Below are 12,547 nucleotides of genomic sequence, written 5' to 3' on the forward strand. Positions count from 1 at the left end.
TTAATGCTTATAAAATGAAATTATTGTATGTTTTTGCTCCTGATGTGAGTTAATAGATTTTCTAGTCTTCAGAGTAATTTTTTTTTAAAGTAAGATCTGGGAACTATGGGTGGTCTATAGGGTATTTTGCTCAAGCTAATTTATGAACTGCAAAGGTTAAACTCTGCTTTTATGAGTTTCTATTTCAAAAGTAATTTTATGAAGTTATTAAATTGGAGTATACTAATTTTAGCATTTGTAAGTCCTACAATAAGCAAAGAAGTACAATTTCTAGGTAGGCAGAAGACTTTATACTTACTCTTTGCCCAATAGGACCTTTAGGACCTGATATTCCAACAAAGCCAGAATTCCCTTCAGGACCCTAGACATAGAGTAAGAAACAAAAAGTAAAAAATATTAGCTGAATATGAATATTTTATAAACAAAATAATCTCATACCAATCTATGAAGAACCAACTCTTCAAAAATTGCTTTTAAAATGGAAACAAAACATACAATATACTAGAAAAATGCATAATTATATGTGTTTTAAAATAACATTTTCAAAAATCAAATATATGACTCTGTACCAATTGACATTTTACAGTTAAGAAAAGAAAAGTTCAAATCAGAGACTAAATATTAGTATTTCAACATCTTTTTTTCCTAGATAGCTACATGACTAGCAAAAAATATATAAACATACTTTGGGGCCTGGAAATCCTTGGAAACCTGTCAAACCTCGATCACCATGTTCTCCCTGCAATGGAAACAAACATGAAGATCATTACTGTGCCCTTGTGGCCTATTCTGTAAAGAGCTTGGTGAATTTCTGAGTTGGAACATACAGGCAGTCCTTTCAGACCAGGCTCTCCATGTGGTCCTTGATCACCTTGTGCTCCTTGGTGACCTCTTTTACCTTGAATTCCAGGTTGACCAGATAGTCCTTGTTCACCCTATGAACATAAAAAAAAAAGAAGAAAGGTGATCTCGACCTCAGATCTTATAAACATATTGGGTTAATTTTTTTTAGTAGTACATGTTTACAATAAATAGTAATTACATTTACCTTGGGGGTTTGTCATATATATTTGATCATTTTTATTCTTCTGTCCTTCTGATTTATCTCTCTCTCTTTCCCCAGATTCCCTTCCCGGCTTCACAGAGTCCATGTACCTGTTTAAATTATTTATATTCTGGATTTCTCAGAGAAATGTGCAATATTTCTCATTTAGCATTATGATGTTTAGATCTATCCATTTTCTTACAAATGACTCAAATTTATCTTTCTCAATGGCTAAGTAGTACTCCACTATATATATATATATATATATATATATATATATGTATAATCTTTTCTTTATACATTCATCCATTGATGGGCACATAGTTTATTTAGCTGTTGTGAATTTTGGTGCTAGAAACATGGGTATGCTTGCATTGCTGTAGTATCATTACTAGCTATTTCAGGAAGACACCCAGGAGAGGTATAGCTGGATCACATGGAATTTCTATTTTTAGTTTTTTGAGAAATCTCCACACTGATTTCCAAAGTGGTTATACTAGTTTACATTCCTACCAACAATAAATAAGGGGTTCCCTTTTCCCAACAACTTCATCAGCATTTGATATTTTCTGAGTCCTGGATAATGGCTAGTCTCACTGGAGCAAGGTGGAATTTTAGTGATGTTTTGATTTGCCAAATATGCTGAATATTTTTCATGTATTTGTTGGACATTTATTTGTATTTCTTCTGTGAAGTGTTTATTCATTTCGTTGTCCATTTTTTTTGATTGGGTCTTTTATTTCAGGTGGTCTAATTTTTTTTTTTTTTTTTTTTTTGGTACCGGGGATCGAACTTGGGACCTTGTGCTTGCGAGGCAGGCGCCAGAACCACTGAGCTAAATCCCCAGCCCGATAGTTTTGAATTCTTTCTATATTCCAGATATTAGTCTTCTGAGGATAAGCTGGTAAAATTTTTTTCCCATTCTGTAGGTAAGGTAGTCTCTTTATCCTCTTGGTTATTTCTCTTGCTGTGCAGAAGCTTTTTAATTTTGTGTAATCCCATTTGTTGATTTTCAGTATTATTTCTTGTGCAATTCAGATTCTCTTTAAGAGGTCTTTGCCTAACCTTGTATCTTCAAGAGTTTTACTTTTTTTTCTTCTGGGAGATTCAGTGCTTCTGCTCTTGTGTGTAGATCTTTGATCCATTTTGATTTGAATTTTAGTACAGGGTGAGTAATATTAATCAAAATTGGTTCTTCTGTATATGTACAGCAAGTTTCCCCAGCACCATTTGTTAAAGAGGCTATCTTTTATTCAGTGTATATTATTGGGCCCTTGTCAAAAATCAGATGGCTGAAGTTGAGTGGGGTTATGTCAGCATCCTTTATTCTATTGGTCAATATGTCTTTGTGTTAGTACTATGCTGTGCTTTCTATTGTGGCTTTGTAGTATAATTTGAAACCTGAGATTATAATGTCTCCTGTCCTGCTCTTGGTGCTCAGGATTGCTTTGGCTATTCTGGGTCTCTTCTGGTTCCATAAATATTTCAGAATTATTTTATCTAGTTCTGTGAAAGAGCTAATAGTATATTGATGGGGATTACATCAAATCTATATATCACTTTTGATAATGTAGCCATTTTGGGAATGTTCTGTCTATCCCAGAACAGGGGATGTCTTTCCATTTTCTAATGTCCCTCTTTAACCTCTTTCTTCAGAGCAATATGGTTTTCATAATAGAGGCCTTTCACTTCTTTGATTAGGTTAATTCTTGGGACCTTAATTTTTTTTGAAGCCATTGTGAATAAGATTGTTTTCCTGATTTCTTTCTTAGTGGGTTCATTCTTGTTGTATAAGAATGCTATTGATTTTTGTGTTTATTTTGTGTTTTCCTGCTTTGCTGAATTTGTTCATTAGTTTGAAGAGTCTTCTGGTAGAAATTTTTGGAACCTCTGTGGAAGGGATCATGTCATTACCAAATTAGGATATTTGGACATCTTCCTTTTCTATTTGAATCCTTTTTATTTCTTTCTCTTTTCTATTAGCTCTGGCTAAGGTTTTGAGTACTATATCAAAAAAGAGTAGTGTGAATAGGCACCCATGTCTTGTTCCTGGTTTTAGTGGAAATGCTTTCAGTTTTTCTCCGTTTAATATAATATTTTGGCAGTGGGTTTTTTAAAATTAATTTTATAGGTACATTTAAGGTATACAATGTAATGACATTCATCACTGGAAATTTGCACCTTTACATAATCCATCTTGGTTCTTATTTTTTCCCCATTCCCCCACCCTCCCTTCAACCCCTCTACCCCTCCCTATCTACAAAGACTTTGTTTCCATTTTTTCTTTTTCTCATATTAATTTCACTCGCTTCTTTCTTTTCCCCTACCCCTCCCACTTCCCCTTCCCCTTTGCATCTTTAGTGGGTTTATTATAGATGGTGTTTATCATTTTAAGGTAAGGTCCTTCTATACAACCTTTTACAAAAATTTTTGATCATGAAATGGGTATTAGATTTTGTCAAAGGCTTTTTATGCATCTATTGAGATGATTATATGATTTTTACCCTTACTTTTGTCTAGGTGATATATTACATTTATAAATTTATGTATGTTGAACCATTTATGTATGTATGTTGCATCTCTGGGATAAAACCAAATTGGTCATGATGTATGTTCCTTTTATTTTTTTCATGAGTTTATTTATTTTTTATTTCTCAGTTTTTTACTACTATATATTTGTGATACATAGTAAATACATTCATCGTATAGAAATTATTACATATACATACCTCATCTTGATTAATTTTTTTTATTCATTAAGCTTATTGGTAACCTAAACTAAAATCGAAATGGATCAAAGATCTAAATATTAAAACAGAAACACTAAACTGGCAGGAAGATAGGTTAGGTAGAACTCTTGAAGACATTGGCATAGGAAAAGATTTCATGAACAAAACCTCAGTTGCACATGAACTATAACAAAAATTCATCTTGATTCTTTTTACTTTCCTTTTCCCTCCTCTCCTTTCTGTCACCCCTGTCCCCAAGTCCTTTTCAAAGAATCAATTCTTTTTATTCATTGACCTTTTGTATCCAAATTTCATTAATTTCCATCCTGATCTTTATAATTTTTTTCCACTATTAGTTTCAAATTTTGATTATTCTTGTCTTTCTAGAACCTTGAGATATATCATTAGGTTATTTATTTGGGATCACTTTATTTTTTTTATGTTTGCATTTACAGCTATAGCTTTCTTTCTCTGAACCACTTTCATTGTGTTTCCATTGCCACTTGATGCTAGGAACATTTTTTATTTCTTCCCTGATTTCTTCTTGATACTAGGAACTTTAAAAAATTTCTCCCATGATTTCTTCTGATGTTTTATTTAATTTCCAGGTGTGTGCATAGTTTCTGTGGCATCTTTTGCTATTGATTTCTAGCTTCATTCTACTGTGACTTGGTAGTATCTAGAGGATTATTTCAATTCTTTTGTTTTTATCTAAGCATACATTATGGCCTAAGATATGGTCTAGTTTAGAAAAAGTTCTGTGTGTTGTTGAGAAAAATGTGTATTCTGTTGTTGGATGAAATGCTTTGTAGACAACTGTGAAGTCCGTTTGTTAAATGATGTGGTTTGACTCTGATTATTAAATTTAAATCTGGTTGACCTGTCTGATTGTGAGAGTGGGATAATGAAGTTTCCACTCTGATTGTACTGGGGTCCATCTGTTGTTTTGAGTCTAGTAGTTTCTCTTTTATGAACTTGGGTATACTGACATTTGGTGCATAGGTATTTATAATTTTTATCTCTTCCTGTTGAATTATTCCCTTTACCAGTATGTACTGTCCAACTTTGTTTCTTCTGATCAGTTTTGGCTCGATGTCTGCTGTGTTGGAAAATTAAATAGCTACTTCTAGTTGCTATTGGGGTTTGGTTGAATAGAGTATCATTTTCTTCCCTTTCACTTTCAGTCTATATATTTCTTCTTAGAAGTAATTTGTTTCCTGTAGGCAATATATGGCTGCATTTAAAAAAAAATCTAATCTGTCAGTCTGTGTCTTTTAATTGGAGAGTTGAGATCATTGACATTTGGATTATTATTGTAAAGCATTTATTGAAACCTGTGCTTGTGCTATTTTTCCATTGCTGATTCTTTTATTATTTCCCTTTTGTTTATTCTCCCAGATAGATGCATACTTTCCTTTGGGCGTTTTAGTGCTGATGGCTTCCATTCCTCTGTCAAGGATTCCTTTAAATATTTTCTGCAATGTTTGTATAATGGTTATATTTTTCTTTAGGATTTCTTTGTTGTGAAAAACCTACTTCTCCATCAATTTTGAAGGCTAATTCTTCAGGATATAAAAATGTAGGTTAACAGTTGTTTTCAGTATTGGAAAACTTCACTCCAAGGTTTCCTGGCCTTTAAGATTTGTGCTGCAAAGCCCACAATTATTTTGATGGGTTTACCTTTATAGTTTACTTGCTGTTTTTCTTGAACAGCTTTTAATATGCTCTCTTTTTTTCAGTTTTAATTCAGTTTCTGGAATTTTGATTATAGTGCATTATGGAGAGGTTCTTTTCTGGATATGGCTATTTGGAGTTCTATATACCTCTTGTACTTGTTAAATTCTTTCACCAGATTTGGAAAATTTTCCATTATAATTTCAGTGAATAAAATTTTTATAGCTTTTGTGTTGTCTTTTAATTTTTCCTTTATTCCTATAATTTTGAGGGTTTTTTCTTTTTTTCTTTTTGAGTCATCTAACAACTGTTGGATCCAGCTTGCATAGCATCTTGTCATTTTTAGGGATTTACTAAGTTTATGATCTACTACATCCACCTTGTTTTCTATTTCAAACATTCTGTTCTCACATTGGTCAAGTGTACTACCATGCTTTCCATTGAATTTTTCATATCATATATCCTAGCTTTTTTTTCATACTTTTGAATTCTTTTCTGAAGTGGTCATTCATGTCTTGTATTATCTTGCTTAACTCAATTATTTATCATTTCTTTCTTTTTTAAGCCTGTCATTTTATTCATAGAATCTTTTATCTCTTTAAGCAAATCCTCTTTGAGCTTGATAAACATCTTATGCATTTGCTTATATGTTTCTTCTTTTATCTCTTTAAACATCTTGAACTTTATTTTTAGTTCTTTGTAGCTTCTACTTCAGTATCCATGAGATCAGCTTTTGGAGAGTTAAGATTTTGGTGGGCATCTTGTTGCCTTATTTTCTCATGTTTCTTTTATTTTTTTGTGCTGTGGATTGAAGAGCAAGTAGGGTAGAGCAACTCTGTCACTATTTTAGAGATTTCTTTAGTTATATTCTGTCACCATGTGGTATGAGCTAGCTTTGATTATGTTTTGGTGTTTATACTCCTCTTCAACCTATTCAGTATAATATATAAAGATCTTTTTTAGTATTCAGCCTTCTTTTGAGGGCTTTATCCCCAGCACCACTCATAGAGGAGAAAATGAACTACCATAATGTTGATGACAAAAAGACAAACCAGATATTGGTATATAATAAACCAATTAAAAGCAAGAGCTATCTGCCATTAATAATAGAAATCAGCAATAATGGTAGAGTAAAAAGATGACCAGTTATCGACATACTTTAAGAACTAATAATAGGAATAGCTATACTATTTTTAACAATAAAAAAGAGATTTGCAATAATAATTTACACATAAATACAAATCACATATTGACATAAAGTATGTGCTAAAAGTTACAACTATTCCACCATTTACAATAGAAAAGAATTCAGCAATAATAGCATATAATCAACTAAATAGCTAAAAATAAAGCTTAATAGTAATAAAATGGGAGGGGAAAATGAGAGAAATAAAATTTGAAAAACAAAGAAACAGAAGATGAGGAGGACAGAAAAGTGAGATAAAAAATCTGATAAAGGACTAAAGAAAATTAACAGAACAGGAAAAGGACAAACAAGAAAAGCAAAGAAAAATAAGAAAGAGCAAAAGATAAAAAAAATAAAAAACAAAAATAGAAATGAATTCAAAAAATTTCTCTGTGTGTTTGTGTAATTGGTTTCTTTCCAGGACCTATATTATCTGCCAGATATGGGTTGCAGGTAGTGAGTCACAGTTACAACCTATTTTGTTTTCATGCCCACTTTTTTGCTGTAAGAGTGATGAATCCTGCCCCATCTTTCCTACTGGGTGTGGTCAGTCAATGGTGTGGTGTCTGCCTGAGGTCTGTATACTTTCCAGTGGCTCTTAGTGTTTGTGTCCTGTGTACCCCAAGTCACTGCTGTCTGACTAGCTTGATAGCTTGTGGGCTTATGAGGTGCCTCCCTTACTCCAGTGGCCCCCTGTCAATAATACTGCAAGATGTGACAAGTATCTGAGCCGATGCATGTATCTCTGACCACATGGGCAGGTGAGAAAAGCAATTCAGTACTGGAAGTAGCCAGTGAGGCAGTCAACCAGCCTGCTGGACTTAATATTAGCACGTTCAGATTCAGCCCTCTAAGAAAACCACATGACTGACCTGGCTTCTCACCACAGAGGGTCGAATGCTGTGTCTTTAACAACCTGAGCATGCTAATGCTTAAACTCTTCAGGGGATCTTCAACTAGTCCACCCTGTCCTGGTTACTGTCACTTACGGCCATCTCTTCGTCACTATGGTAGAGTGACTCCAGAGACCCTAAAGTATAGTTGTTGTGTGACTTCTGATTCCAAGAGTAGCTCATTCTTAAACCACAAACTCCTTCTCAAAATAACTTCTGGTTGTATCACTCTCAAGTATGACAGATGAGGAAATCTGTCTGTAGTTTTCTTTTTGTCTTTGTTTTGGTATCAGGGAAATGCTTCAAGGAAAGAATTTGGCAGTATTCTCTCTTTTGATTTCATGAAAGAGTTTGAGGAGTATTGGCATTAATTCTTTCCTGAAGTTCTTGTAAAATTCAGCAGTGAATCCATTGGGTCATGGTCTAGTTGGCAGGTTTTTGCTTACTGTCTCATAGTCATTGTCTGTAATCAGACTGTTTAGGATTTTGTATCTTCTTGGTTCGGTTTTGGTAATTCATATGTGTCTGGAAGTCTCCATTTCTTCTAGATTCTCCAATTTTTTGGAATACAGGTTCTCAAAGAATTTATAATCCTCTAGATTTCAGTAGTATACATTGTGATTTCATCTTTTTCCATTTCTAATTGCATTGATGTGGGTCTTTTCTTGTTTTGTTAAGTTTGGCTAAGGGTTTGTCTATTCTGCTTCTCCTTTCAAAAACCAACTGTTTGATTCATTGATTCTTTGTAGTTTTTTTCCTTAGTCTGAATTTTATTAATTTTTACTCCTACCATCATAATTTCTTTTCTTCTACCTGTTTTAGATTTGGATTGTTCTTGTTTTTCTAGACCATCATTTCTAGAGCATTATTAGGTTATATATTTGGGATTTCTCTGTTTTTCTAATGTGGGCATTCATAGCTATAAATATCCCTCTTAGGACTGCTTTCATTGTATCTCATAGGTTCTGGTATGTTGTGTTGCCTAAGAAAATTTTAATTTCTTCCTTGATTTCCTCTTTTACCCTTTGATTATTCAAGAGTATATTATTTAATATTCATGTGTTTGCATAAATTCTGTGATTTCTTTTTCCATTGATTTTTAGTTTTATTCCACTATGATCTGATAATATATATGAGATTATTTTGATGCTCTTGTATAAGCATGCCTTACAGCCTAGTATGTGGTCTATTTTGGATAAAGTTCTGTGTGCTGCTGAGAGAAAAGTGTATTCTGTTGTGGAGTGGAACATTCTGTAGATATCTCTATTAAGTTCATTTACTTGAGTGTGTAGTTCAACTCTGATATTTCTTTGTTGATTTTTTTTTTTGTAGTTGACCTGTCTGTTTGTGATAGCGGGGTTTTAAAGTCCCCCACTATGATTGTGTTGATGTTTGTCTGATCTTTTATGTCCAGTAGTGTTTGTTTTATGAAGTTAGGAGTGTCAGTATTTGGTGCATATACAATGGTACTTTGGTTCATGAACACTTGTTTGCTAACATTTGATTCACAAACAACAGTGTTTGGCAGAATTTCGTTTTTGTTTGCAAACTCTAAATTAGGTGACAAACATAACCATCTTTCCCACACAAACACAAACATGGCCATCTTTTCCAAAATCGTGGAACAAATTAAGTTTGTGAACTGAGATATCATCGTATATCTGTAATTGTTATCTCTTCCTGTTGAATTGTTCTCTTTACCAATGTGTAGTGACTTTTGTCTCCTCTGATCAGTTTTGCTTGAAGTCCACTTTGAGAATAGGAAAGCTATTCCTGGTTGCCTTTATGCACCTGTTACATGGAATATCATTTTTCTTCCTTTGATTTTTAGCCTATGTGTTTCTTTATGGATTAGGTGTGTCTCTTGTATGGACCATAGAGTTAGGTTTTGAATTTTAAATCCTTAAATTCAGCACATTATCCTTCATTGTCTTGAGGCAAACCTATAATGTCAGGGATTTATAAACATAGTTCCTATTTGTTGACACATATGAGAGGTAGGAACATTTCTTATTTATTTTCTAGTTTTAGCATTGCTCACCTACCTTGAATTTTAGTGAAAAGGAAAATTCATGGAATAAACATTATTAAAAGGCTGAAATTGTAAATAGAAAGCCACTGGGTCATTATTTTCAGTTTACATCTCTGGGCTAGAAATTTGAAAATTCTTTACACTTAGAGCAATGAAAAATCAAGTTAAGAAGTAATAACATAAGGTTACCAGTGTTTTAATCTTAGGTGTTTAAGAAATTGCTTTAGACTCTAATCTCTAAATCTTACATTTTAAAAAGAGTTTTTGTCTGATGTAAGACTTAATTACTATCACTTTCACTGTGAAAAATAATCAATACTATTATAAGGTTTATTAATTGGTTGGTTAGGTTCATACCTAGAGGAACAGGAAGTGTAGTAAGTACAATTACTTGTTTTGGAGAAGATGGATGGCACAAAGGAAGAATAGCCCAAATGTGTCAAAGACAGCTCGTGTGTGTGTGTGTGTGTGTGTGTGTGTGTGTGATGGTGCACATGCATGGTCATTTAAGGGATCAAACCTAGGGCCTTGTGCATTGTAGCCAAATGCTGTACCCCTGAGCTACATCCCCATGAAAGCATGTATAAAGCATAGTTATCTCTGAATTAATGAGTTATGGGTTATACCAAATTACATGAACTTTGACTATCACAGGAAGTGGATATATACAGGCCATACACTTATCTTTTTCCCTAACGTATTTTTGGTATTAGCCAATTTTATTAAAAGCTATTAATCTTACAATCCTGTTATCTAGCCAGTATACACAAGGCCAGTAAGGATGGCCAATATTGCTCAACCTCCAGAAGAAACTATTAAAGTACCTTTGGGCCTAGAGCTCCAGGGCTTCCTGGGAGGCCTGATGAACCCTTTGCTCCTCGAGGACCTGGAGATCCAGCAAGTCCTGTTCTTCCTGGGCTGCCTCTGATGCCCTAAATAACAGAGATAAGAAATAAAAACTGGGAAGTTTCTAGAACATTAATCTAAAGGCTCTATAAACGTAGGAAATGTTGTGTCCTGAAAGACTGCTATTGACATACTGCCTAGGAGTTTCCCAAGTGAGTAAAACAAAAAATGTTTTGGGAACACCCTCACTCTCTTGAGATCTCTAATTACAGTTAATATAATGATCTTGGGTTTTAAAAATGAAAACACTGAAGTAGTACAAAGTCTGCCAGTACCTTCTGAGTATACAGTCTATATGTGAAGTAAGTTTTGTTTTAGTCTTTTTTTTTCAGTATACTTTGTGTACATGACAAATCTAGCAACTGAGTAATGTCTCTTTGTAAAGAATATTCTATTCTACAACCACACATAATTCGATAAGATTTACTAAAAATAGTTTGGGAATAAAGTTAAGCAAGCGGATAGTATATCCTTAAAACCAAATCCAGAATCAAGGCTGGCAAACTGTTTGGCAAAGCCAGTCATCCATCATGACCTAAGAATAGTTTTTTACATTTTTAAATGAGAAAAATCAAAAGAAGAACAATATTTAGAGAAATGTGAAAATTATGCAAAATTAAAATTTCAGTTAATATAAATAAATTTTTATTGAAACAGTCATAATTCCTTATGTATTTACTATCTTTGGTTGATTTTGCACTATAATAGCAGGGCTGAACAGTCATAGTAGAGAGATTGTGTGGCACTGTTACTGCTTTGCACTGGTGCTTGGTACAAAAGAAACTGTAATGAAGCAGTTATAATTTGACAGGGCTTCAAGTAGAAAAATACTGTTTTCTCTGACCTTTTATTTGTTTTATTACAAGTATACACGTATTATGTAAAAAAAAAAGAAAATTGACCTTGAATGCTATTTTTAAGACACAATGGAATGTGGATCACATGACAAAGCCTGTGTTCACTGTGCAGGGACACTACAGTTGTTCTTAAAATACATTTAGTATACACCAACATTGTTAGATCAAGCACTCAACACAATATTCCCACTTGATGTGAATGTGACAGTCAGAAATTTTAAAAAGGATTATCTTATGACAGCAGAATTCCCTTATAAAAATTGAACATGAGGCTGCAATGAAAGTAAGTTTATGTTTTCACTCAGAAAGTCCCTTGTTTATGGAGACTTAATTAGAACACGTAGGAAATAAACTTGTTTAAGACTGTTAGCCTTTGGGTAAGAATATTTACTTGAAATGTTGAAGACATTGGCACAGCCTCAATAGTCAATTAAAAAAAAAAGCAAATACTTTTGAGGGGTTTTCTTTCATTCTTGATGAGTCAATAGAAATCAGTGTAGTTCTCAGTTGTTCATTAGAGGAGTCAAAGCTGAGTTTGAAGTGATGGAAGAATTAACCTCTGTGATAATCTGTGGGGTAACTACAAGTGAGAATATTTTCAGAGTTAAGAAAACACTAAATTAGTACAACCTGAAGTGGAATCTGCTAGGAGGCAATAAAATTGATAGTTGTGGATTAGAAAAAGGTACAAACTTACTTACTTGTGAATAGGTAAGCTGTTTAAAGCTGTGACTATTCAGGTACTGTGAGGAAAACACTTAAATTTATCATGTGTTACTAAGCTCGTGTGTTAATAGTGAACTCCATGGACTTTTATAGATTTAAATTCATTCGTTCTGTGAAATTTTTGTCAGAAATAGAAATAGAATAGTCAGACATGTCCTGATACTCACTAGTTTGATAGCTTAGCAGAGTTAGTTTTTTTGAGATTGTTTTTCAGAATGAGAAAAACTGCTTTCAATACAAGTGAACAATGAATGGCTTTGGAAATAAGGTTTTGCTATAGCTTTCATAATGCTTATTAATAAATAAGATCCAAAATTACAAAGCAAAACAGTGTCTATATGTGAAATATACACTGTGGCAAAGTCATTTTGTACAACAAATCGTAAGTACTATTAAGCAGCAATTTCCTGTGCTGTTAAAAATAAATGAAATCTTCATTCCCACATATATTTACAATAGATAAATATTCTGGTCTCAGTTTCAGAAGCATATTTATTCA

At 33.3% G+C, this 12,547-nt stretch overlaps 1 protein-coding gene across 4 annotated transcripts in view; it reads right to left on the reverse strand.

Annotated features, from left to right (window-relative positions):
- Nucleotides 1-12,547, reverse strand: part of Col24a1 (collagen type XXIV alpha 1 chain) — a 313,236-nt gene that overhangs the window by 39,364 nt on the left and 261,325 nt on the right. For all 4 annotated transcript variants that reach the window (XM_021255434.2, XM_004841343.4, XM_021255435.2 and 1 more), the window contains exons 49-52: nucleotides 10,384-10,491; nucleotides 828-935; nucleotides 686-739; nucleotides 299-361 (exon numbers count right to left, since the gene is read on the reverse strand). In XM_021255434.2, coding sequence (XP_021111093.1) covers nucleotides 299-361; nucleotides 686-739; nucleotides 828-935; nucleotides 10,384-10,491 — 333 coding nt within the window. The remainder of the gene's footprint in view (nucleotides 1-298; nucleotides 362-685; nucleotides 740-827; nucleotides 936-10,383; nucleotides 10,492-12,547) is intronic.

Source organism: Heterocephalus glaber, unplaced genomic scaffold (genome assembly GCF_053883595.1).
Source record: "Heterocephalus glaber isolate CG9 unplaced genomic scaffold, H.glaber_assembly_v1.0 deba00001442, whole genome shotgun sequence".
Classification (NCBI taxonomy): Eukaryota; Metazoa; Chordata; class Mammalia; order Rodentia; family Bathyergidae; genus Heterocephalus; species Heterocephalus glaber.